Source organism: Mustela putorius, unplaced genomic scaffold, assembly GCF_011764305.1.
Source record: "Mustela putorius furo isolate JIRA1106 unplaced genomic scaffold, ASM1176430v1.1 tig00000242_pilon_pilon_pilon, whole genome shotgun sequence".
In the NCBI taxonomy this organism is placed as follows: domain Eukaryota; kingdom Metazoa; phylum Chordata; class Mammalia; order Carnivora; family Mustelidae; genus Mustela; species Mustela putorius.
Window position 1 is genome coordinate 18,485,958 of NW_025421325.1, and position 27,208 is coordinate 18,513,165.

The 27,208-nt window shown below is 41.7% G+C and overlaps 1 protein-coding gene across 4 annotated transcripts; it reads left to right on the forward strand.

Moving 5' to 3' along the window:
* Positions 1-5,798: 5,798 nt before the first annotated feature.
* On the forward strand, positions 5,799-24,883 carry PRSS55 (serine protease 55). Of its 4 annotated transcripts, none has more exons than XR_200470.3 (6): positions 5,799-5,922; positions 10,979-11,171; positions 12,520-12,770; positions 13,963-14,105; positions 21,932-22,055; positions 24,539-24,626. XR_200470.3 is itself a non-coding variant. In XM_004766061.3 (6 exons), exons 1-6 carry the CDS (start codon positions 5,868-5,870, stop codon positions 24,660-24,662), a joined length of 789 nt encoding a protein of 262 aa, XP_004766118.1. In that variant the 5' UTR covers positions 5,799-5,867; the 3' UTR covers positions 24,663-24,762. The 4 variants fall into 4 exon arrangements, 3 of the variants coding, with proteins under 3 accessions (XP_004766118.1, XP_004766119.1, XP_012918737.1); XM_004766061.3 differs by lacking the exon at positions 21,932-22,055 and adding an exon at positions 24,165-24,187 and having other exon boundaries at positions 24,539-24,762; XM_004766062.2 differs by having other exon boundaries at positions 21,932-22,001; positions 24,539-24,627.
* Positions 24,884-27,208: the final 2,325 nt, after the last annotated feature.

The window sequence follows — 27,208 nt, forward strand, 5'->3', positions numbered from 1 at the left end:
TATTGCATTTAAAAAGTGATCTCTCATGGTTCTTATGTATTTTTCATTGTGTTTAGTGCAATACTATAAACCTAGAGTAACACTATGGACCCATACAAAGTGCTACCACTGATGCTGAAAGTGTTCCCAAGAATCAGAAAAAATTCCTGACATTACAAGAAAAAGCTTAATTCCCTCATATATGCTATAACCTGAAGTCTGTAGCAGTGGTTGCCCACCATTTCAAGATAAATCAATCTAGCATAGGACCATCATAAAAAGAAAAGGAAATCCATGAACTCATCACTGTGGCTATGCCAGCAGGTACTAAAACCTTGTACTTTTTGCAAAATGCCTTTTTATCTCATATTGAAAATGCAGCTTTTATATGGGTCCAGGATTGCTATAAAAAAGGCATACCTCTAGACTCTACTATGACTTGAGAAAAAGCAAAGTCATAATAACTTAGAGCAAAAAAAAGGTAAAGGATCTAAAGCTGGAGAATTTAATGCCAGCAAAGGATGGTTTGATGATTTTAGAAAGAGGTTTGGCTTAAAACATGTCAGGATAACAGGAGAACCAGCTTTTGCTGACCAGGAGGCAGCAGCTGAGTTCCCAGATGCCATTAAGAAAATCACTGATGAGGGGCACCTGGGTGGCTCAGTTATCAAGCATCTGCCTTCAGCTCAGGTCATGATCCCAGGGTCCTGGGATTGAGCCACACATCAGGCTCCCTGCTCTGTAAGAAGCCTCCCTGCAGTGTTCCCTGTTCTTGCTATCTCTCTCTCTGTCAAACAATTAGTAAAATCTTTAAAAACAAAATTACTGATGAGAAAAGATACCTACCTGATCAGATTTTTGTTTTTCATGCAGATGAAAGTGCCCTATTTGGGGAAAAAAAAAAAAAAAGCCACGAAGGACATTATTAGTAAGGAGAAGAGTGAACACCAGTATTTAAGACAGGGAGGGACAGGCTAGCTCTACTGTTTTATGCCAATGCTGAGTTTATAATGAGGAGTGCCCTTATCTATAAAGCTACTATCCCCTGAGTCTTGAAGCAGGAAAGATAAACATCAGCTACCAGTCTTTTGGTTGTACAACAAGAAGGCCTAGACAACAAGAACCCTTTTCTGGATTGGTTCCATTGATGCCTTGCCCCTGGAGCCAGGAAATACTTGCCGGTAAGGGGCTGCCTTTTAAAGAAATGCCATTTGATACTGGAAATTCTCCTGGCCATGCAGAGCCTCATGAGTTCAATACAAAGGTACTGGAGTGGTCTACTTACCCCCAAACACAATGTCTCTAATTCAGCCTCTAGATCAGGGGATCGTAAAGATTTTTAAGGTCCATTATACATGACAGTCTGTAAACTTTTCCAATGTAATGGAAGGGAACCCCAATAGAGAGAACATCATGAAAGTCTGGGAAGATGACACCATTGAAGATGCCATCATTGTTGTAAGAAAGTCCATGAAAGCCATCAAGCCTGAAACAATAAATAAATTCCTCATAATTGGAGAAACTGCATATCAGCCTATTATCACAGGTTAAGTGGTTTTTAAAAAACTGTAGCATTGTTACTAATACTATATTATGAATATGATTGTAATACTGCATGCCATAACATTTTTACAACAATTCACTCATTAGTGTATAAGTGAGGCTACTGTGAAGCAATCACATCAATTACACTAGGTTACCCCAGAGCAACCATATTGCTGCTTCAATGCATAGATCAGTATACCTATAAAAAACACAACTTTCTTTTTCACTTTCTCTTTCCATTTTTTATGTTTACTCTTAGTAATATGTATAATATCTGCCATGTTTTGTATCATATAGGACGGTTGATGTAGATACTGACTGACAATTCATCTTGTAAACAGATGATGTAAACTTATGATGCTAATATAGTACAGTACTGTAAATATATTTTCTCTTCCTTATGATTTTCTTAGTAACATTTTCTTTTCTCTAGCTTACTTCATTGTAAGAATACAGTATATAATATATGTAGCATACAAAATATGTATTAATCAACTGTTTGTTATTGGTAAGGCTTTTGCAACCGTAAGGTTATAGTGCAACAATAACAATGGGTTTTGTCTGATCGTCTGGTAACAGCTGCCTAAATGGCCATATTGTGACCAATCCTTGGCTCAGCAGGAAGGAGTTATGATCAGTTGGCCGCATCGGTCATGAGAGCTGGGGTGGGGGGTAGCGGTGGGTGGAGCATGGCAGTTGTACAAGACATTTGTCTCCCTGAGCTAGGTGACTTGCCCATGCCTGTATGGATGAGTACCTTCCCCACAGCCACTGTTCAGCAGACTGCTGTAAATGGAGAAATCATGAGGTTCCAGCCAGACCCTTCCCAACTGTAAAGGCACTAAAGAATGCAATGGGCAATACAACTACTATGTTTGAACCAGTGCAATGCATGGATTGCGATCAAAACACAGCTTTATTGTGTTCCTCACCATTTTTTTAAACTCCATTCAGGAGGGATGATTTGTCCTGCCCAGATTTTTTAAAAAAACAAAAAACAAAAACAAAAAAACCAAAAAACTCCAAGTATACCTTTTGATTGTTCAGAGATAATAATGCTATAGGAACTTGAGTCCCAAATCTAGTTTCCATGTAGATGCTAGAATATCTAAACCCTTAGTCACACTCCAGAGGCTGAAATCTGACTGTTAAATCTCCCTCCCCTGGTCTGGGTCCATTTAGGGACAAGGGCCTTTTCTCACCTCTTTTCTCACCCCTGTTCATCTCCCTCCACCTTGAGCTGCTCTTTCACTCCTGGCAGGGATCGAAGTTGGGGAGAGGGTGCAGATAAAGGTGAGCTGGCCCAAACATCAGCTTCCTGACCTCTGGGCCTAGGAGAAATTTCCCGCTGACTTATAAGGGGGATGTTTTCATGGGCTCTTCTGTGGTTCCTTGAAGGCCTCCTTTTTCCTGCCACTCCCAGGCCTGGAAGCACATCCCCAGCCTCTTTCCTGTGGGGCCCTCTTGCCCCTCTGGGAAGCCCTGTGGGTGGATCCTCAGACACCCCTGACTGGCTCTCTCTCCTCTGCACCCCACACTGCACAAACTAGGGGATCAATCAGTCCCTCTACACAGTCCCGTCCCAGAGCCTAAGTGGTTGGCCAGCCACGCTTTTTCTCTCCCGATTTCCCAAGTAGAGTCAGACTCCAATCCTAGCTTCCCAGAAACCCCAGGAAACTCTCTACCCTAGGCCTGACTGACATTTCTCTAAGTAGCCCAGGATAATTTCCACTGGAATCATCTGCAGACCTCTTTTAAAATACTTAGATCTGGCTCTTCTCCCCTCTCCAATCCACTGGATTAGCATCTGAAGGAAGAAGCCTGGAAATCGCCACTGCCATTGCCAAATAAAGTACAGAACTCCATTGGTGCCTGGGTGACTCAGTGGGTTAAGCCTCTGCTTTTGGCTCAGGTCATGATCTCGGGGTCCTGGGGTCGAGTTCCGCATCCGGCTCTCTGCTTGGCGGGGAGCCTACTTCCTCCTCTCTGCCTGCCTCTCTGCCTACTTGTGATCTATCAAATAAATAAATAAAATCTTAAAAAAATATAGAACTCCAAATACATTAGGATTTCAGGGGAAAAAATAAACATATACATATTTTTAGTGTGTGTATGTTCTAAACACTGCATGGGGTACACACATACTAGAAATATACATTTTTTTAAACCTGAAATTCAAAATTAAGTGGGCATCCTGTATTTTTCTTTGATAAATCTGGTAACCTTAATCAGCACTGAACAAGTTCCCCAGGCTGCATAGTGAAGTTAGAGATCCATTGGTTAGGATCATGGGGTAAATAAAATCACCATGATAATGACCACTGGGGGGCCTTGGAAGCATTAGTCAGGCAGTTGTCCCTGGGCAACCTGTGTCGTCAAGTGCCTTTTGGATTTCTCTAGATTCCTAATAGAGCACTGAAGTTTCTCTTCACACCTGATCCCCTGTGTTTGCCCAATTCCAGGGTGAGGTAATCCCACTGTGGTCTATGGGAATGGTGTCCTCTGGAGATGTGGATGTGCATGGCAGCTCTGACCCTACCCATCTCTCCCCTCCACTGGTTCAGGCATTTTGCAATCTATTGTTATTGTAAAGAAGCTTGGTACACACAATAAATAAATAAATAAATAAATAAATAAAATAAAATAATGCTGGGCAGTGTATGAGTATTTCACAATAAATAGAGCCCAGTTGTGTTAATAGAAGGAATAGAGACCCAGAAGGAAATGGATCTTCTAGACATGAGCATTGCTTTTGTCCAGATGCTTCTGTAGAAAATGAGCAGCAGTTTAGTGTGGGTCTATTATTCCTGCTTTCACCCAATTGACCCTTGACCCAGGAGGCTCCACCCCTCCACAACCCACCCCTGCACTTGAGCAAAGGGGAAAGCCACCAGAATTCAGCAGGGGTGGGAGGAGCAGATCTAGAGGAGGGAGAGAGGTGAAACTAAAGGAAGAACAGAGGGAAAGTTCAGAGCTTCCTGGTGGTCAGACTAGGGCCCCATGACCCAGTATGCTCTGGTACTTTTATTCATATGCCAGTAAAGAAGAAAAGGGTTAGCCACTCGTCAGGCCTCCTCTGTTTGAGGAGGTAGATTACATATTATTCAAAACAGGTGGGGATCACACCACCTCATGACGGCACAACAGGCCCTGGCCCAACACTCAGAGTGGAACCCCGGGTGCCAAAGAACAGCTATCTCCAGGGGCCCATGGGATAAGAGAAGGAGTCAGTCACCTACCCTGGAATTTCTCCTCTCAGGAGAAATTGAGAAACTACTGAGAAATCCTCTCAGTAGTTGGAGCCACATCCTTGGTAAGTAAAGAGGGACCAGCACCCGAGTCACATAATCTGGTTTTGAGCTTCACAATGACTTTATGGATGGACCCTATTATTCCTTTTCAGCAGGTGAGAAAACCACAGGAGCTAGGCAGGGAAGAGTAGACACTCTGGTCTGGAAAATGAACTATGGTCACTTTGGGAACTGAAATGAGTGAGATTCTCTTCCAACCACTGGTCCTGGCCAGTGGCCAGGAAGGCAGCACTGAAGTTGCTTGGATAGAGTCCACCCCAGTCAGTGTGCTTAAAGTATGCAAAAAAATAGTAAGGTCCAAATCCTATGACTGAGCTGCTGATAGAAGGAGAAGACATAGACCAGGCATTTCCACCTTTGAGTCTCATATTCCCATCTAGAGACGTGGACAGGGGATTATCTGAAAATTTGGGGGCCATGAAAGTGGTGGCTGCAAGGATTTTAGCCTGCTGGGCTATGCATGAGGCGAAGCCAGAGCCTCTGAACCCAGTCTAGAAGGCTCATGCCAGCAGCCCAAGATCAGGGGTCTGAGCAGAAAACTCTTAGGGCAAATGTTTTGGGTAGGGTGGTAGTGCTGGGAGAGGCCTCTGAGCCTCCTGGATCTCCTCCCCAATCTACAGGCCCAGCCTGGCAACCTTTCCCTTAGGCATTATACACACATTCACAGAGAGCCCCTGACATGACAGGCTTTGTGAAAGAGGCTGCATTTGAGCCTTAAAACACATGGGAGTGACAAGGGCCAAAAGCAAGGTTTCTGCCAAGGACTCAGTGAGAGGTGGGTCCTAACCAGATCAGTGAGAAGGGAAGCTCAGACTAGACACCTTCAAGGATGGGGTACTACCCCTGAGCAACCCTCTTAGAAACAAAATGGCAAGAAGAGAAGCCTGCATGACCTGTCTGAGTTCTTAAACTCCACAGCCCATTGTGACATCATTGGCCAGGAACTGGCTATAAGAAGGGAGGCTCTATCAGCATCATATCCCTGATCCCTGGCCTCCATCACCTCCTAGGCCAACATCAAAGCCAAGGGCCATGCTCCTGTTATCAATTCTGCTGCTCATGTTCCAAGTCAAAGGCGTACATTTTGGTATGTGGTCTCTTCTCCCAGTGGCCAGAACAGCTCTCCCAGGTGGGGTTGGGCATGACAGTGGCCCTGCTCACATCACTTTCATCCAGTCAGTGGTGAGCATTAAGGGCTAAGGGAGAGATGTGATTATTGAGCTCATTAACTAGCTAATTGGTCATTAAGAGGCTGGCCCACAAGGGCACAAGAGTAGTAGCTTCATGTTTTCCCTCATACCACTCCCCCACAAAAAATACTTCCCACTCTTCTCCTCTTCCCCAGCCCAGAGTTCAGCCTGTCTGATCTTAAGTTTCAGTTTTGAAATCCTAAACTTCATCTCTGAATGAGTAATGGAGGGCCTAGAAGTAAGTGCCCAGAATGAGCTGAGCATCAGATTTCCAAATCGGGGGAAAAAGAGAATGGGGGTCAGAAGCATGACAGAGCTCTGGGGAACTGCAGGTACAGAGCAGAAGCCTAACTGGGCACATTCACATGTGTACATGCAGACAGAAGGCCAGGGCCTTCTGTTCTTAATGGGCAGCTCCTCACCATTGGTTCCTTGATGGGTTCTCTCTCTAAGGCTTGGATGAGGTTGGAGGGGAGCTGGGTTACTTAGTGCCTCTCATGGGTAAGGTAATTCCCCATGTTTAATTTCCACCCCATTATATTGGGGTCTCCACTCTCAGCCCCATGCATTTGTGACCAACTCTGTGCCTTATGAAGGTTGAAGATTTGTCCAAGTCACATAGTGCAGAAGTGGGCAGGGATTTTTGCACCCATCTGACTCTGGGCCTGCATTTCCCTCTCCGCACACTACCCCATGAAAAGAACACAGCCTATTCACCTGGCCTTCCTCAAGATTCTGGCCTGGGTGTTGGCTGAAATGTGAGTGAGTCAGGGATTGGAAGAGAACCAGCAGAACGTGCCCCTTTACAGTGTTTACAACTGCAGCTGCTTCTCACCCATTTCAGCATTGCCTCCATCACTACTCAGGGGTTTTATGCTCTAGTATTAACTGACAAGTCCACACAATTCTACACTGGTGATATTGGTTGTTCTCAGGATGAAGATGGAGAATGAGGCCCATGGAGCCTTTGGGGCAAGATGAAATGAGAAATTCTGACGGCTAATGTAGCTTGAGGATTTACTTTGTGCCAAGCACTGTGTTGGGCACCTCAATGCCCACTATCTCATTTAATCTGTAAAACATGTTTTATAGGGTAGGTCCATTTTCATAATGAAGAAAGAGAGTAAGCAAGGGTAAGTAGTTTTCCCCAATGCTTACTGAAATCATTCAGTCAATAAGCAACAGAGCCAGGATTTGGTCTTGGGGTGTGGGACCCGAGCCCACCCTCTTATCAAATGTCATATTCTGCTTCTCAGAGATGTCACAGGATTGGTACCCATAACAATCATCCATAATTTGATCAAGCTTCAAGCTCATAATCACTCTTAGTGTCATAACACATTTCCTCCCACAAGCATCAGGGCAGCTTGTTAACATGATTAAAACAGTATGTTCATATATTTTTTTTATCCTGACTTTTCCCTTTCAACATTGTATCTTAAACATTTGGCTCGCATCATTAAAAACCCTTCATAAGCATAACTTTTATGGCTGAATGCATGTGCCCTACTTTAGTCATAACATTGAGGATGCCTTCAATTTGTTACTGTTATAGAGATCAACTGTAGTGAACATCTTTCAATTGCTGCCTTCCAGATTCTTCCCTTAGGATAGTTCTCAGCAGTGGAGCCACTGAGTCAGAGGATTCCTCATTCCTGTTGAGTGTCCCCTCGATGCCAGCTGTGATGCTATCATTATTTTTGTTGTTGTTGTTTTATTTATTTTTAAATTTAATTTCTTTTCAGTGTAACAATTCATTGTTTATGCACCACACCCAGTGCTCCATGCAATACGTGCCCTTCATAATACCCACCATCAGGCTCCCCCAAGCTCCCACTCCCAGCCCCTTCAAAACCCTCAGATTGTTTTTCAGAGTCCATAGTCTCTCTGGTTCATCTCCCCTTCCAATTTCTCCCAACTTCCTTCTCCCCTCCATCTCCCCATGTCCCCCGTGTTATTTCTTATGCTCCACAAATAAGTGAAACCATATGATAATTGACTCTCTCTGCTTGACTTATTTCACTCAGCATAATCTCTTCCAATCATGTCCATGTTGATACAAAAGCTGGGTATTCATCCTTTCTGATGGAGGCATAATACTCCATAGTGTATATGGACCACATCTTCCTTATCCATTCGTTTGTTGAAGGGCATCTTTGTTCTTTCCACAGTTTGGCATCCGTGGCCATTGCTGCTATGAACATTGGGGTACAGTTGGCCCTTCTTTTCAATACATCTGTATCTTTGGGATAAATACCCAGTAGTGCAATTGCAGGGTCATAATTTCTTGAGGAATCTCCACACTGTTTTCCAAATTGGCTGCACCAACTTGCATTCCCACCAACAGTGTAGGAGGGTTTCCCTTTCTCCACATTCTCTCAACACATGTTGTTTCCTGTCTTGCTCATTTTGCCCATTCTGACTAGTGTAAGGTGGTATCTCAATGTGGTTTTAATTTGAATCTTCCTGATGGCTAGTGATGATGAACATTTTTTCATGTGTCTGATAGCCATTTATATGTCTTCATTGGGGAAGTGTCTGTTCATGTCTTCTGCCCATTTTTTTTTTTTATATGATTGTCTGTTTTGTGTGTGATGAGTTTGAGAAGTTCTTTATAGATCGTGGATATCAACCTTTTGTCTGTACTGTCATTTGCAAATATCTTCTCCCATTCTATACATTGCCTCTTTGTTTTGTTGACTATTTCCCATTTCAAGCTTTACTACAAAGTGATTACCAAGACGGCATGGTAGTGGCATAAAAATAGACACATAGACCAGTGGAAAAGAGTAGAGAGCCCAGATATGGACCCTCAAGTCTACGAGCAAATAATCTTTGACAAAGCAGGAAAAAATATACAGTGGAAAAGACAGCTCTTCAATAAATGGTGCTGGGAAAATTGGACAGCTGTATGTAGAAGAATGAAACTTGACCATTCTCTTACACCGTACTCAAAGATCAACTCGAAATGGATAAAAGACCACAATGTGAGACAGGAATCCATCAGAATCCTAGAGGAGAACATAGGCAATAACGTCTTCTATATCAGCCACAGCAACTTCTTTCAAAATATGTCTCCAAAGGCAAAGGAAACAAAAGCAAAAATGAACTTTTGGGAATTCATCATGATGCTATCATTCTACTATCAACAAGGCAGACATGTCTTCTTCCCCAGATGAAGCTTACATTCTGATATCAGAGGCAAAAAGGGATGGATAATCTCCAACTTAATGATAAAGTGATGAAGAAATATAATACAGGGTAGGAGATAAAGAGAGACCAGGACAGGAGGGGTTAGGGAGAACTTTCCAAAGAAGTGATTCTTGAACAAAGGCTTAAACAAAGTGAGCCACACAACCATCTGAGAGAAGAATATTCCAGACAGAGAGGGGCACTGAGTAGTGCCAAGAGCACTCACTGTGAAGTCAGATTGCCTAGGTTCAAATTTTGGTCTGGCCATGACTAGCTGTGTTACCTTGGGCAAATTACTTAACCTCTCTGTCCCTCAGCTATCTCAACTGTAAAGTGGGGATGATAATAACAGTACCTATCTCATAGCATTATTATGAAAATTAAGTAAATTGGTCTTTGTAGAGTGTTTGTAACAATGCATGACACCTAGTAAGCACTCTGTGTTTGGTAAATAAAAGAGTGTAGATCCAAAAGAGCCTTTATAGATTACTGACAGTTGAAGTCTTTTGATGCAAATTGCTGAATTTTCTTTCTAGTTGTTCTTTTTTTTTTTTTTTAAGCAAAACATGACCACTATTTGGTCAATCCAACCCACACTACAAAATCCTCAAAACCTTTATTGACTGAAAAATTGCAAAAGTGCCATCAAGAAAGAGACAAGAGGAGATCTTAGGCTCCTTAGAGTCAAACTCTTTCCTTGTTCCAGAGTACAAAGCAATTTTCAAGCCAACCAACATAAATGGACAGGCTTCTCCTCCTGTGGGCAAGGTGCTGGATCTGTACTCTGTCCAGAGGTGAATATCTCTTCTCTGCAAGAGCAGCCACAGCCTTTGCTCTCAGCTTCTCAGGGCATGGAGCTCCTCTGCCTGGAATAGAATGTTTTAACCTAAAACGGCTTAGGCTCAGGACTTGCAGAAGGTCCACACCCTTTCTGGGTCATCTTGTTTCCTGCATGTATGTTTCCTATGGTTGCTATAACAAACAACCACCAACTTAACACCCATTTCTTACCTTACATTTTTGTAGGATAAAAGTGTGCACAGGTCTCACTGGGCAAAGATCAAGCTGTGAGCAGGACTTTGTTCCTAATATGAGGCTTTAGGGGAGAATCTTAGCTTTGCCTTTTCTAGGTTTACAGGGTATCTGTATTCCTTGGCTGGTAGTCCCTCCATCTTCAAAGATAGCAGCATGCATCTCTGCAGGCCTTTCTTCAATAGTCATATCTATCTCCTGCTTCCTTTCACCATGTTAAGGACTCTTGTAACTACACTGGGCCCACTCACATTATTCAGGATAATCTCCCCATTTTAAGGTCAGCGGATTAGCAACTTTAATTCCATCTCCCAAGTCCCCCTTTCCCTGAAAGGTAACAGAGTCATAAGTTCCAGGGCATGGTCCATTAGGACATGGATATCTATTGGGGGTGGGGTCATTATTCTGCCTAACATTCCAGAGATGGCTCTGGACAAATATTTCCCTCATTTTTCTTTGACTAGAGCTTAGAAACAAGCTCAATGAAGTGACTTTTCTGAGATCACAATGCTAGAGAGGGGACAGAGCCAACACTTTTGTCCCAGACCCTCTGCAGCAAAATAAAGTATCTGTTGGCTTACTTGTCTTCCTAAAGGTGCTTCACTGGGCCAGCCTCTGTTTCCACATTTCTGGAAAGGGTATAATAATAACTACTTATAAGCCTTCGTGGACAATTACAAAATGTTGCATTTTTTCCTGTTTTTTTTTTTTTTCTCTTTCATCCACCAGAATGTGGTAAAAGACCAATTTTTGAGGAAGGAGCTCAGTATTCCAAAATCATAGGGGGGATGGAGGCTGAGGTGGGTGAGTTCCCATGGCAGGTGAGTATTCAGGCAAGAAATGAACATTTCTGCGGCGGCTCAATCATCAACAAGTGGTGGATTGTCACTGCTGCTCACTGTTTAATTTTTGAAGAGCTACTGTAAGTATTAAGAGCCCATTCTTGTTGCTTCTGACACTGTTCATTCCCAGGGCACTCTCAGCAAAACTTGATTGCTAAGGGAAATCCTAGACCTGGTCAGTCCTGAGCCAGACAGGAATGACTACCACCCAACCCTTCCAGCCCTAAGAAGGAGGAGGCAGTGAACCTGAAGGTAGCATCTGCTATGCCCTCTTCACTGTCACCCAGGACAAATAACTATTGTTTCCCTGAGGTCAAACACTGTCCTCTTCAGGAGCATTCATGGTTTTGTAGGGTCAAAGGCTTGTTCCACCCACCTCTTCTAGGACATGTAAGACCTTCTAGGAGGATAGTCTGCTAATTTTGGAAGTCAGGAATCCTGGGCTATCTGACACCATATTTACTTGCTCCTTGGAGAGTTTTCTCTGCACTCCAAGAGACTGGTTGTAAGTCTAGCATTTACTGTTTACTAATCATGAATCAGTTACCTGCTAAGAAATTACTTGCATTAACTTATTCATTCTGACATTCAGCTACGTGAACAAGGTAGATGAATAATCCCATTTTAACTCATTCAATCTTTCAATAACACTCTGAGGCAGGTAGAATGAACAATACTATTTTTATAGAGAAGGAAACAGGCCCAATATGACTGGGTGACTCACCCATGATGCACATATAGTAAACAAAAATAGAATTTAAATCCTGGCTCCAGTGCCTATGCTTTCTGCTATATCTGCTACACCACCTCAAGAAAGTTTGAAGATACACAGAAAGTCTAACTTTTTAAAAAATTAATAAAAAAACAGGAGAAAGTTTCATCATGGCATATCCAAGGAAACTTGTCACATATGCTTCCATTATATACTTAAGGATTGGCTATTGGGAAGTTTCTGGCCATTTTGCCCTGAGGGAATGCTTAAATTATTATTTAAGATTTTTTATGCTTAATCAATAGTAAGTCTAGATTCAATTCTGTGCCTGAGTCTCCAAGTGACTGGTAGGCAAATCAATGTAATAACACCTTACCTATCTGAAGTGAGTTTGAGCCATGCCAAGTGGCCTCCTGTGTATTCTTTGGAATACCCAAAGCTAAGTACTTTCTCGGTAGCATTAGACAGGAGTATCTCATTCACATCTCTAGGACTGTGCGGGAGCAGCAATATGGCTATAGTCTGACACCCCTGGTGTTTCACTTCCCTCTACCTTTTTCAAATTCTTACATCTTCTGAGCAACAGCCCCAGTAGGACAAGTCTGAAAGGTCCCTAGAACTATAGGGGATTTAGAGGTTTGGGGCAGCATAAATTCTGTGCCCTTCATGACTCCTCTTCCTCACCTCCTTCCTCCTCTCTGTTTCTGTGCCACCAGTCCAACAGACTTGAGCGTTGTGTTGGGAAGCAATGACTTAAGCAGCTCATCCCTGGAAATAAAGGGGGTTACCAGCATAGTTCTTCACAAGGAATTTCGAAGACTCAGCATGGACAATGATATCGCCTTGCTGCTCTTGGACTCACCCATCAGGTTCAATGGACTAACAGAGCCCATCTGCATACCTGGAAAGCCCAGCCCTTCTTTGTGGCACAAATGCTGGGTGGCAGGATGGGGTCAGACCAACAGTGGTATGTGTCCACTCAGCATCTCCTGAGAGCTACTGGGGGAGGAGCCACATCATGGGCATCTGAGGCCAGTAAATCTAAAGATGTGGGCAGAAGCATGAAAAGAGGGAGAGTGAAGGAAGGAGGAAGGAGAAAAATACTTGCATTAGAGCAAATCCCTGCATACCTGAGGCTCACAGAGGCCAACTCTCAGCCCCTTCCCAGTGCCAAGGAAACAACTCCTCAAGGCCCCTAGTTGAGATGCCAGGTCCAAACCAGTCGCCAGGTGTGGTCATATTCAGCCAGCACAGAGCATTCTTGTTTGTTTGTTTAACTGAATTTAAACTCTCCAGTTTGCCGGGGGGCCCCCATACTCTTTATTCTCTTGCATTTCCTTTGATTCACACATTGATGTTTCCCACCTGGTTCCTACAGGCATTCAAGAAGCCTGTCCCAGCCTAGATATTTGATGGTCCTGGAGTGTTGCCCAGCCATTCTTAGAAATGAATTTGTTGTTACTTGTTGTTAAATTGTTACTTGGCCAAGATAGGAAGAGCTGTACTAGGGCAGAAAGGGATTATGAAAGCTCCATTGGACTATCCCCAAAGAAAATAGGTTGGGGAACGGATGGGAACAGCACAGCTCTGTCTCAGGCCTGAACAAGACCCTAGGTCCATGGGGAGCTTTACAACCAGCTGGGATCTGGAAGATGGTAGGTATTTCAGGTGTTTAGTAATGAGAAGACAACTAGAGTAACGCTGTTTCTGGGCTACTACTGGAGAGTTAGAAGTGAGGAGGAGGCAGATAGATACCTATGCAATTAAAACTACTCAATAAGGAGAAGAATTTAGAAATTTACTAAGAAGTAGCAATAGGTATACATGCTGAAGAGGCAGTCTTATGCTGAGAAATGATCAATAGACAGTTTCAAGGAGTCAAGTCTGTAGGGCTGGTTGGAGTCAAGGAGGAAGTCTGCTTGGAAGCAGGAATATGATTTGGAATAAGAGGAATAATCCAAGTAGGTGGGGAATAGTTTAGAAAAGCCTGGGATTGTAGAATGAGTGAATAGCATGGGATTACTGAAAGGAAGTGGGGAGTGGAGGATATGAAGAAAAGTAGACAAGTGGCTGATGGGACACAGGAATACACAGGGTGATCTAGGTGCATTATCAGCACTGGGACTGCTATCTAGTGACTTTTCTAATGTGATTTCTAGATGATAAAAGCTCTGTGAAAACTGATCTGATGAAAGTGCCAATGATCATCATGGATTGGGAGAAATGCTCAGAAGCATTTCCAAAACTTACCAAGAATATGCTGTGTGCTGGCTATCAGAATAAGAGTTTTGATGCTTGCCAGGTAACTAAGGGGTATCCCCAACTTCACCCTATAGACTCTTATCACCTCAGGGCTGCCATTGCAGGGTATCGCCTCTTCATAGAGAATAGACAGTTAAGAGTCTGTAAAATGTGTGGGATTCAGGGCTCTACCATGGAAATGGGGACATGAATTGGGAAGTACTCATTGTCAGGTCCTTGGAATGTCAGTGCATGTCCATGAGTCAGTATGTAGCAACACTGTATAAATATTTCTACTCTTTAGATATACTACATAAATAGGGCTCCACTGCTTTCCCATTTTTTGGAATTCTTAAAAAAGAGAAAGCCAAGCAGGATTTGAGATTCATAGAAGGAATAATTTTATTTCATTAATTTACTGTTGAGCACATTAAGCCCTGGGGAATCCAACAATGAATGAGACACAGTTTCTAACCTAAAGGAGTCCACAAACTTCTGGGCAGGCCATTGAATAAAGATTTATAATATTTGGAAAATACATATGGATTTCATGGGACAAAAGACTGGTATCTTAGTTTTAAATAAAATCAATACCACAATTTAAAAAGAAAAACATTTTTGATTGATGCTAGAAAAAATAGGGGGGGAAAACCTTGGGAATTAGCTTCCTGTGGCTCTAAGGATGAATTATGGGTATTGTCTTTAAAACCATTCTCTTTGTCTTTGGAGATGCTCTGTTCATCATCATCCTAATGAGCCCACTTAGCTCTACTCATTTGCTGGGCAATGGATCTGGTCACTGACATAAAACTATGACTATGAATGCAGATGTTAAATATTTTGTAGAGTAATGAAAAAGCTATCTCATGGAAGGGGAGAGTGTTTATCTACAGAATTGTCTGTTATTGTTCATTGTTGGAAGATGATAATTTTTCCTGCTAGGCTGTGAGATAAAGTCTTGGAAGAGAGTTGCTGGGATAGGGGTTGAAGGAATCAGGGAGAAAAGGAGGGGCTCTGAGGTGAGAAAGAATGAACGCTGTCCATGAGAAAAAATGACTCTGTTTAGCAGGAGTCACATATGGTGATTATTGTGCAGACCAAAACCAGAGATCGTATCAAACATCATGTCAACCTTGTGTTTTCTTCACATTCTGGACAATTTAACATTATAAAACAAAAAAGAGAATTGGAACTTCTGGTTCTAGACAGAATGGAGTAAACATAGTTCCCCCAATCCCTCCCACTAAGTACAGCTAAAACTACTGGACATTATATTATAGAACAAAAATAAAGGCTCTGAAAGGTAGATATGGACTGATTGGCTATACAACACTTAAGGAAGGACCCAGCAGTGAGTTCCTTGGGTTTTCTTTTTGCTTCTTATATATCCCAGACTGGATGCTAGATGAGTCTGCATCTCAGAATGCCAATGAGCGCAGATGAAAATGAACAAAACAAGAAAGATTTCCCTCTCTTTGGACTAGGAAAGAAGCAACCTAGGAAGGCAGAAACTTTTTGACAACAGATATTAAACATTGTATTCAAACAAAAGAACAGGAAAAAAATTGATTCCCCCAACCCATCAACCAAGATCAAGTGGAAACCTCGACTTCATTCTAGCCCATGGTGGTGGTTACAGAAGCAGCTATGTGGAGAATCAGGACTTTAACTACCATCTAGTAGTAACCAGCCATCCTTTGCCCCCCTTGATGTCAGTGGAGGCACCTGAGAAACTTGGACTTTCACCCCACCTAGGAATAACTGAGCACTCCTGCTCCTCCCTTAGGTGTCATCACAGGCCTGAGTTGGGGAATCAGGGCTTCCACCCCAATCCCATGGTAAAGAGTTGCTATCCCCTCTCCCTGACTCCAGTTTCAAAGAAACCTATTAAAACTGAAGATTTTAAATAACAACCAGTCTCATAACCTAATACTCCAGGCAATACTCTAGGTAGGATCTGTCATAGCTAGAATAGAGAGATGGATTTAATTTATTGATAATCATAGGATAAAGAAAATAAGGAAAAATAAAGCCAAAAATTAGGATAAATCTATATTTTTCATTGAGAACCATTAATTCCTAGAATAAGTTCAATTAAAAGTTAACTTAAGGAGTGCCTGGGTGGCTCAGTCAGTTAAATATTTGACTTTGGCTCAGGTCATATCTCCGTGTCCTCAGATGGAGCCCCATGTCAGGCTCCTTGTTCAGCAGAGAGCCTACTTCTCCCTCTGCCTCTGCCCCTCCCTCCTGCTCATGCTCTCTCAAATAAATAGTCCTTAAAGAAAAACAATTCAAAATGCATCATGAACTTAAATGTAAAACTATAAAAAGTTTAGTAAAAAACACAGGCAATCCTTGAGACATAGAATAACATCAAAGATACAACTCATAAAAGGAAAAACTGATAAACTGGACCTCATCAAAATTAAAAAAAATTTGTTCTGTGAAAGACCCCATTAAGAGTGTTACCAAATCCAAGTTCAGCTTCCCAGTCACTTGAAAGGCCATTACTCAAGAGACAGGTTTTTGACTGGAAAGAAATTAGAGCTCTATTCAGGAAACCAGCAACCCAGGGAGAAGATGGACTTTTGAACAAAAGCCAACTCTTATGTTTCTGCCTGGTCCTGGATTTTTAAAGGGGTTTAGTGTGGTTAATCAGCAAAGGAAGTGGCAGCCATGTTTCTTGATTACATGAAGACTTGATGATGCCAGCTGTAAGCATTATTCCAATGTAAGGGGATCTGGTACTGGGAGTACTCTGTTCTTTCTGCAAAGGTGTTCCAGGTCTACAGATGCACAAAGAGAGGACAGTAAAAATCATTTGTATGACCTTAAAAAAATTTTTTTTTTAATTTTTTTAAAATTTTTTTTAGCTAATCAGAAAGCTGAGGAGGTTTCAAATAGACTTGCTGGCTTCTGTGGCATGGGAAAGTTCTAGTCCTTCACTCCTCAAGGCCCATGGTCTACAAAACCTCAAAGAAAGTAAGTTCATTCTGTTAGAGATCAGGGGACTCAGGTCAGCAAGTAAGGAGTGTGTTAAGATGAAGCAAGTCAACACTTAAGACTGATTGGAGTGCTGTTACAAAAGGATGAAAACAAAGCTATAGACTGGGAGATGATATCCAACAAAGGAATTATCTAGAACATATAGAGAACTCTCAAACTCAATGGTAGAAAAAAATCTATCCAGTTAGGAAATGGGCAAAAGACATGGACAGACATTTCACTAAACAAGATATACAGAGGGCAAATAAGAACATGAAAAGAAGTACAATGTTATTAACCATTAAACAAATGAAAATTAAAAGTATAATGAGCTATCAATCCATACCTCTCAGAATGGCTTAAAAAGAATAGTGACAGGGGGACAAGATGGCAGGGACAGCTATATGTAGATGAATGAAACTCGACCATTTTCTTACACTGTACACAAAGATAAACTCAAAATGGATAAAAGACCTCAACGTGAGACAGGAATCCATCAGAATCCTAGAGGAGAACATAGGCAGTAATCTCTTTGATATCAGCCACAGCAACTTCTTTCAAGATATATCTCCAAAGGCAAAGGAAACAAAAGCAAAAATAAACTTTTGGGACTTCATCAAAATCAAAAGCTTCTGCACAGCAAAGGAAACAGTCAAGAAAACAAAGAGGCAACCCACGGAATGGGAGAAGATATTTGCAAATGACAGTACAGACAAAAGCTTGATATCCAGGATCTATAATGAACTCCTCAAACTCAACACACACAAAACAGACAATCATATAAAAAAATGGGCAGAAGATATTAACAGACACTTCTCCAATGAAGACATATAAATGGCTATCAGACACATGAAAAAATGTTCATCATCACTAGCCATCAGGGAGAGTCAAATGAAAACCACATTGAGATATCACCTTATACCAGTTAGAATGGCCAAAATTAACAAGACAGGAAGCAACGTGTGTTGGAGGGGATGTGGAGAAAGGGGAACCCTCTTCCACTGCTGGTGGGAATGCAAGTTGGTGCAGCCTCTTTGGAGAACAGTGTGGAGATTCCTCAAGAAATTAAAAATAGAACTTCCCTATGACCCTGCAATTGCACTACTGGGTATCTACCCCAAAGATACAGATGTCATGAAAAGAAGGGCCATTTGTACCCCAATGTTCATAGCAACAATGGCCATGGTCGCCAAACTGTGGAAAGAACAAAGATGCCCTTCAACAAACGAATGGATAAGGAAGATGTGGTCCATAGACACTATGGAGTATTATGCCTCCATCAAAAGGATGAATACCCAACTTTTGTAGCAACATGAACATGACCTATGCTGAGTGAAATAAGTCAAGCAGAGAGAGTCAATTATCATATGGTTTCACTTATTTGTGGAGCATAACAAAAAGCATGGAGGACATGGGGAGTTAGAGAGAAGGGGGTTGGGGTAAATTGGAAGGGGAGGTGAATCATGAGAGACTATGGACTCCGAAAAACAATCCGAGGGTTTTGAAGTGGCGGGGGGGGGGGGGGTGTGTGGGAGGTTGGGGTACCAGGTGGTGGGTATTATAGAGGGCACGGATTGCATGGAGCACTGGGTGTGGTGAAAAAATAATGAATACTGTTATGCTGAAAATTAAAAAAAAAATAGTGACACCACCAAATGCTGACAAAAATGCAGAGGAACTGGAGCACTCATGCATTCCTGGTAGGAATGTAAAATAGTCCAACCACTCTGGAAAACTGGCAGTTTCTTGAAAAATGGAATGCACTCCTGCCATACAAGCCAGCTAATGCCACTCTTAGGCACTTATTCTGGACAAATGAAGGCTTGTGTTCACATTGAAACCTGCCCAGGAGTGTTTATAGCATTCATAATAGACAAAAATTGGAAACAAATTTCTTTAAAGATGTGGATGGCTAAACTATAATACATCAATGCCATGCAATACCACTCAGCTATAACAAAAATACACCGTTAATACATGCACCAATGTGGATGGATCTCATGAGACTTACACTCCGTGAAACAAGCCAATCTCCAGAGGTCCCACAGCGAATAATTCCATTTACAAAACATTCTAGAAATGACAAAATTATAGACATGGAGGCAGCCCAGAAAGGGCAACATGAGGGATCCCTGTGTAGATGCCAACATCCTGGTTGTGCTATTGTACTGTAGTTTTGTAAGATGTTGTTATTGGAAGAAACATATAAAGATGTTATTACTGGAGAAAACACGGGATCTCTTTGTATTACTTCTTACAACTGCATTTTAGCATTATAACATACACTTCTTACAACAGCATTATACAATTACAACATTACAGTCATTGCCTTACACAACCACAGTTATATCAAAATTAAATAATAAAAAGAAGACAAAGCTTCCCAATAATAGCAGTTACAGAAAGATCTCAGATCCTAGCTCTATCACAGACTCAGAGAGCAACTATTTCATACGGAAGCATGAGCCAAAGGGCTCCCAAGATCAATAGAAAAGGGGAAACAACATTTAACAGATAAGATTGGAATGAGAGGGAAGTTGGAGAAAATGTGGGAAAAATCATAAAAGCTTGAAACAGCATCATGCGCCCAGGGAATCTCCAGGATTTCGGAAGCTAGAAATTATAAGAGACGAGTCTGGAGAGCTGGACAGAACAAGATCAGCAGGGGAGGTATGTGCCAGGCATGGAAGACTTGCTGTCATCCCCACCGCTTACCCAAGAATATAACAATCAGGCCCCATGGGCACTCCCTCTGGACCATTTCAATCTCTTTGATTTAACACTGTCCCACATTCAAACAGCCAAAGCCAACTGTGGCAAACTTCAAAGGCATCAAGGGTCAAGCAGTGGCTGGATCCACTATCTAGAATCTAGGACTTTTTCTTTAAGACCTCTCCCATCAAAATGTACTGTAGTGAAAACTTCTAAAATTAATTGTCTATTACTTAAGAATATTATAAATTAAGGTGTGGTTATCATTTTAGGCCTTGTTTTTATAAAATCGTGAAGTGAAAATCTTTGCTTTCTGTTTGGACAGCTTTCTATCATTAACAATAAGCTGACAGTGATGCAGTCAAGGAAATTTTTATAAAATTATTTAATATTATCATCACTTTAAAACAGATAAACTAGGCAGGTAGTCCCCTGGGTTCAAAAATAGTCTTTAAAAATAAAATCATGCTTTTAAATTTAGCAAACTTCTACAAACCATATCATCATATAATTCAGGGAAATGATAATTTTATAATGAAAACATTTAGATATGTTCAAAATAATAACAATATGATGATGCTATACTTAAAATACAAATTAAAATTAAGTGTTAACAATGGAAAAATGGATTTTTCATTAACATTTCCCAACACTTTTCCTCTTTGTAATATCCTTACTCAGGTTACACTATGAAAATTAAAAAGTTTAATTAAAAACTAATTTTTAAATGGCATAGTCAAACAATATAAAATCAAACTTATTGCCAGCTAGTAATTTAATACTTTTGTGAAGGACTATCAACTTTCCAGAGCAACAGTCATAACAATGAACTAACTGTTTTCAGGTCTGTCTTCTCAGCTCCAACAGAATTGTTGTCTTACTCATGTGTAAATTCTCACTGCATAGCACAGTGGTTGGCACATGAAAAATCCTCAAAAAATGTTTGCCAAATAGATGAACCTTCCAAGTAAGCCAACAACTATCTGTCCATAAAATGGCCCTAGGGGAGGGGACACTTGAGAGAGGTCCTCAAGGAGGCTAAGAGTCTGCAGGTTAAGAACTGGCATCCAACTGGGCTGCTGAGAAGTCTGGTTATGGGACTGCCAAGCTGACTTGATTTAGACCTGATCCACTTTATTTATTTTTTTTATCACATTATTTTTTTTAGAGAGTTTTGGGTTCACAACAAATTGAGAGGAAGGTATTGGGATTTCCCATTTACCCCTGTTCCCACATGTCTAACCTCTTGCACTATCGACATCCCCCAACAGAGGGGTACAATTATTACAACCTACAGACTGATACGGACACATCACTATCACCAAAAGTTCGTAGCTTACTTTAGGGTTCATTTATGGTGTTATGAATCCTGTAAGTTAAGAAAAAAGTCTAATTACGCATAGCCATCATTATAGTATTATACAGAGTAGTTCCACTGCCCTGTGTTATCTTGAGCTCATCATCCCTGCTGCTGTCACAGATGTCTTATTTCACTACATAGATTCTTTGACTTTTAGAATCACAGACACTTTATTTTTATTTAATTTAAAAAAAAATTATTTTAAGTAATCTCTACACCCAGCATAGGGCTCGAACTTACAGCCCTGAGATCTAGAGTCACATGCTCTACCAACTGAGTCAGCCAGGTGCTCCTAGAATCACAGATTTAAAAACTATGAAGAAATATATAGAAATATTTAATCAAGACTCTGCTTCACAGGTGAGATAATATTTATTTTAATCATCTATAATTCCCTTCACTATCTGATTGGATCCAAAGCAGTGTAATAAGTTCATAGCTCTTTTACACATACTCAGTATTTTCATTTTCTCCACTACCCTGAACAAGGGGCTGGGCAGCTCTCACTTTCCCTGATTAATAGATGAGAAAAGAAGGATTAGAATTTAAGCGACTTGTGCGAAGTCCAGGTGGTAGTGGTGCCAGGCTGAAAGCTGAGTCATCTGCTTCTACCCCAAAACAGAGAGGAGTAATGACATGGTATAATTAACTGTCTCACAGAGGTGAACTTCCAGGCTCTCATGGTCAGTATGTTTCTAATCAGACAGACAGTTGGCTATCAGACTTCATCTTTGGAAGAAAGTCCCACTTAGGTTGTCATCAGCACCAGGTCCTTAACTGTTTGAGACCAGACCCTCCTTTGAAGCAATGTGTGCTTTTCTTTCCAACAGAAAGAAAAAAAAAAGGTTCATGGATAAAAGGACATGTATTTACAGACATCCTTCTTGGCTCCAGCAGTCTGTGAGGAGAATCTCTATTTCCTAAATATACAAGCAATGTTTGTAACACATAAGGGTAAAAATAACAATATTAATATATTTCTAGGGCTTTTACTACATAGCATTTACCCTGGGATGAGTGATTCATAGATTCTTAAAATTTTATCTGCCGACAGTCTTGGCAAGTACTTGGTATTATTTTCACTTGAACTATGTGGAAACTGCAGCTTAGAAGAGTTACTTGCCCGGGGACAGTTGTATAAGAAAATAACGAATAATCAAGGCAACAGAAAAATGAGATTTTTTTAAAAAGATTTTATTTGACAGACAGAGATCATAAGTAGGCAAAGAGACAGGCAGAGAGAGAGGAGGAAGCAGGCTCCCCACCAAGCAGAGAGCCTGATGAGGGGCTCGATCCCAGGATCCTGGGATCACGATCTGAGCCGAAGGCAGAGGCTTTAACCCACTGAGCCACCCAGGCGCTCCTAATGAGATTTTTAATAACATTCACCCCTTCATAAAATGAGGAACATTATAAAAACAAAATTTATGGAAGGAGTTAGTAGAGAGGAGATTCTATTTATTTGGTTCTTGCCCAATGACTGAAACAAAACCAGTACAAACAAAAACACCCACAAAAACCAGACAAGTGTTAGAGACAACATTTTATACTGGAAAGGGCAATTTTGATTTTGTACCACATTTATTGGATGTCCTTGAGCCATGACCTCTTTGTAATTCTGCTCTGTGTATCCCTCTGCTTGGTGATGCACCCCTCAGTCAACCCAAACTCCATTTGAACACATTTATTCATTATCTCCCCTCTACACTTTATCTCTGCTATCCACACTCTATGACCTGGGAACTAGTTAATCATTTATATCCAAAGTCATCCCTGGTTCAGATCTTCATTTTTATGTCCTCCTCTTAGTTCCTCTACTTCCTGTCTGATTCCCCTCCAGTCAGTCCCCTGCCACACACACACTTCCTGTCAAATTCCTATGTACCCTTCAGACTAAATGCTTTGAAGTCTACCCTGACAGAACTTTCCCTCAACAGAATCAATTTATTCCCTGCTTTGTACTCCTCCTTTACTGTGTTCATACTCCTGTCCCATCAAACACAGTTGATCCTTTTTGCTTACTTTTTGATCTCTTCCACTAGAGCATAAGGTCTTGTATCCCAAAGGCCTGACGATTAGTTTTTCCCTCAGTGAAGATTTGTTAAATGAGAGTGATCAAACCTCTTTAACCTTCAAATTTGGAATTATAAAATGGGAATCAAAATATCTACCTTACTGGGGCTCCTGGGTGGCTCAGTGTGTTAAAGCCTCTGCCTTCGGCTTGGGTCATGATCCCAGGGTCCTGGGATCGAGCCCCACATCGGGCTCTCTGCTCAGTGGGGAGCCTGCTTCCTTCCGCCTCTCTCTCTCTGCCTACCTGTCTGCCTACTTGTAATCTCTGTCTGTCGAGTAAATAAATAAAATCTTAAAAAAAAATACCTACCTCACTGAGATAATGTGATTGATGAGAAACAAAAATCCACGGGCTAACACTGTGCCTCAATGTATCGTGTCCAGGAAATATTGGTAATCCTTCTCCTTCTGTTAGAGCTTGTTGTAAGATTCCATTCATTCTAGCCACCTGTTCATGATCTTGGAAAAGAGGCTATTTCTCCATTGCAGAAAGGACTCCTGAATGATTGTAGACACTCAGCAACTTCCATGAAAGGCAAGTAGCAAGGTGGAAAGAATGTGTGCTTTGGCATCAGGAAGTCCTGGTTCCAGTTCTGGCTGGGCTATGGTGTAGCTCTGATCAAGCTTTTAGAGTCTCCTTAAACTTAATTTTGCATATATTAAAATGGGTAGAAGAAAGCCGCATATACATACATATATATACAGATAGATAGATAGATAGATAGATAGATAGATGGTACACAGGAGGACTTGGTATATATTTTCTATATATGTAATCATGGGAGCCATTGGCCCTTGTGATTCCATCCCAGATGCGTCATGCATTCAGAAAAGCTTTAGGTCGCTTGCAGACAGACACTCACACCAAAGAATTAAAAAGGAACATCATTCTCCTTCATGCTTCTAGAAGAACACGAAAGGAGATTCAATGCATTTCTACCAACTCTAACAATACTTCTCATATCCTGCTTTTGTTATTTTCTTTTACAGCCCTTTCCAGAGCTGCTCATTTGGTAAGGCCCAAAAAACTAGCTTCCACTCCTCTTGGTCTGTGCAGCATTTGCTCTCTCCTCCAACTCCCCTCTTCTGTGCTATATGCAGTTATTCTCTCACCAACTCCCTCTCTCTCCTCCCTCTTCAGTTTTGTCCTCTCCACTGTCTATAACTCTCAGAGCTAGCCTGACAGCAGCATACTGCTCCTGTGGACCCAGGAGAGGGGTGGGCATGGTCAGCAATGATAACATCTCTTCTGGCAGCCTGGAACAGGGGAGATCAGTGCACTGTCTCAATGAGTGACTTATGCTTTGTCTTAAATGAGCAGTCTAGAATGGGACTAACTATTGAACCGTGTTCTCTGCCCACAGGGTGACAGTGGGGGCCCTCTGGTCTGCACCACAGAGTCGGACAAGACCTGGTATCAGGTGGGCATTATCAGTTGGGGCAAGAGCTGTGGACAGAAAAACACACCAGGAATATACACCTTGTTAGAAAATTACAACCTCTGGATTAAGAAAGTGACCGAGATAGAGGGAAGGCCCTTTGATGCTGAGGAAATGAAAGCTCCTCCCAACAGGAAACAAATGAGGTCCCACGCTGCAGAATTTCCAGAGCCAGGAAGCCCCAGATTCTCGATCCTGATTTCACTTCTGTCCTACGTGATATGCTGGGACATTTTCTACTGATAATAAAGCAGATGCTATTCCTCAACCAGTGAAGCTGTGTGAAAATGTACCACCAACAGACAGATAGGCTACAGATTAGATCTAAGGGCCAGGAACTGAAGGTGACAATAGATAGTAAGACCAGAGAGGCAGGGTGGAGCCTTGCCTTGCGGACTAGGTTTTGGGTTCCTCCATTAGTCAGGACTCTTTCCAATGCAAGTGAGTTATCTATCTCAAACTATCTAAAGTCAAAACTGTTATTTATAGATGTAGATGTACATAGCAGAAAAAAAACAGGAGTGGTATTTGGCTTTGGGCATGGCTGAATCTAGGGACTCAACAAATGTCAACAAGGACTTTTTTTTTTTAGAGTTATCACCCTCAAAAAGGGCTTCCAAGTGGTGACCATAATGACTACCAGTACCTCCAGTTTGCATCCTACCAGTTTAATAGCCCCAGTCAAAAGAGAGAGCCTTCTTCCTGATAATCTCAGCAATTAATTCTCATAGCTCATAAGCCCACAGTCCATTGCTGCCCCAGTCACTGTGGCTAACAGTGGCATTCTTCTAGGTGAGGCTTGAAGTCCACTCCAGGAGCCAGCAAAGGGCCATCCATTTAGAACTATGTGAACTGATAGTGGGTGTAGGTGGTGCCCTACACAGAAATAAAAATGCTATGAACAGGAAAAGGGAACTGTGTGTTGAAGATGTCCTTTGATGGTGGACATTCTGGTTGGCTGGCCTCCAAGATAGCCAAGTTCCAGGCTCCCAGGTGCTTCTGAAGAAAAATATGTCCAGAAATTGCTGTTTCAGGACCACTGGGACAGCAAGGCTAGAGTGGGGGAAAAAGAACTAGGAAGTGCTTTGTCTCACAATCTTTTTCTGAAGTATCAGCCATGCTGTAGGTCATGAGAAAAGTCCCAGGTTCCTTTTAAAGTTTTGCATTTACTAAATTGTCACTGCATCTTTAGTGTGGCCCAGGAATCCAATGGAGACTGAAGCCAAAGAAAAGAGTTACATGGCAACACTCAGTAATTTGGTCTTACACTGATAGCTCACAGAGTCAGATGCTGGAGGATTTAGCAGAAGACAGGATCCCATCCTCAAGAAGCTTTTTGGCAAACACTGATATGTCCCACACCTGACCCTTCCAACAGAGTGCTAGAGGGTTTGGGACCCAGGAATCCTGCAGAGTACAGAGGGGACCATCTTCATGGGCTGGCAGGACCCAGAAGTCTCCTCAGAGAGACTGAAACATGGAGGAGAATCTACTGAAGGTAGAAGTGACGTTTTTCCAAGTGTGGAAAAGAGAACAAACACGGCTAACTGGAGATGAACATCATCAATTTGACTAAAGAATAAACTGGAAGTGAAAACTGGTAATAAGATGAAAGCAAGGGGGAAAGAGAACAAACCCTTCTGCCCCCAAAGAGAAGAGTTCTAAGGTAGAGAATGAAAATGTGATTTTTAAGCAGAGGGTCCTGAGAAAAAAAATTAACATTGCTCAAGAAAGATGTAAAAATGAGTTGTCCTCAAAGTAAGGATAAGTATTGGCAAGTTATTAGTTCTAACATATGGGAAAAACAAAATACTATGTGAACGATACCTGAGAGACTAAAACAGTTAATTTTATAGCTCAACTTGGAAAGTATGATGGTTTTTGGATGAGATTAGCATTTGAATAAGTGAACTTCCAGTAAGCAGATTGCTCTCCATAAGGTGGTGGGCTTCATCCAATTAGTTGAAGGTCTGAATAGAACAAAGAGACTAGCCTCCACAAAAAAGAGAGACTTTCTTCAATACATTGCTTTTGGATTTCATCTGCACTATCACCTTTTCTGGGTGGTCTTCTCAGAGTTTATCACCATCAGCTTTTCTGTGTCTTGAGCCTGATAGATCACACAGTGGATTAGAATTTACCAGTCTCCATGATCATGTGAGGCAATTTCTTATTATACACATACATACACACATGCACATACACACACACTTTTCTCTGGGGAATTCTGAGTTGTACAGATTTTGGTATGGAGAATGATACTAATTTTTCTTAAAGATTTTATTTGATAGAAAGAGAGCATGAGTGAAAGAGAGCATGAGCAGGGGCTAGGGGCAGAGGGAGAAGCAGTCTTCTCGCTGAGCAGGGAGCCTAATGTGGGACTCAGTCCCAGGATTCTGGGACCATGACCTGGGCTGAAGGCAGATGCTTAACCACCTGAGCCACCGAGGCATCCTGAGAGTGCTTCTAGAAGAACAAAATTTTAAGGAGGAATTTTCTGAATTCATTCTGGGGTTTCTGGAATTCGTTTTCTAATCTGATTAGATTTAAAGACACTAATGATTTCTAGTAGTGAAGAGAGCAGTGATAGTCCAT

Bases quoted from the DNA above. Each gene is read 5' to 3' on its own strand.
- PRSS55 (XM_013063283.2), top strand. From the start codon at position 5,868: ATGCTCCTGTTATCAATTCTGCTGCTCATGTTCCAAGTCAAAGGCGTA. The intron at 12,771-13,962 runs GTATGTGTCCAC...TGTGATTTCTAG, and splicing joins ATGGGGTCAGACCAACAGTG to ATGATAAAAGCTCTGTGAAA. The intron at 14,106-24,538 runs GTAACTAAGGGG...CTCTGCCCACAG, and splicing joins AGAGTTTTGATGCTTGCCAG to GGTGACAGTGGGGGCCCTCT.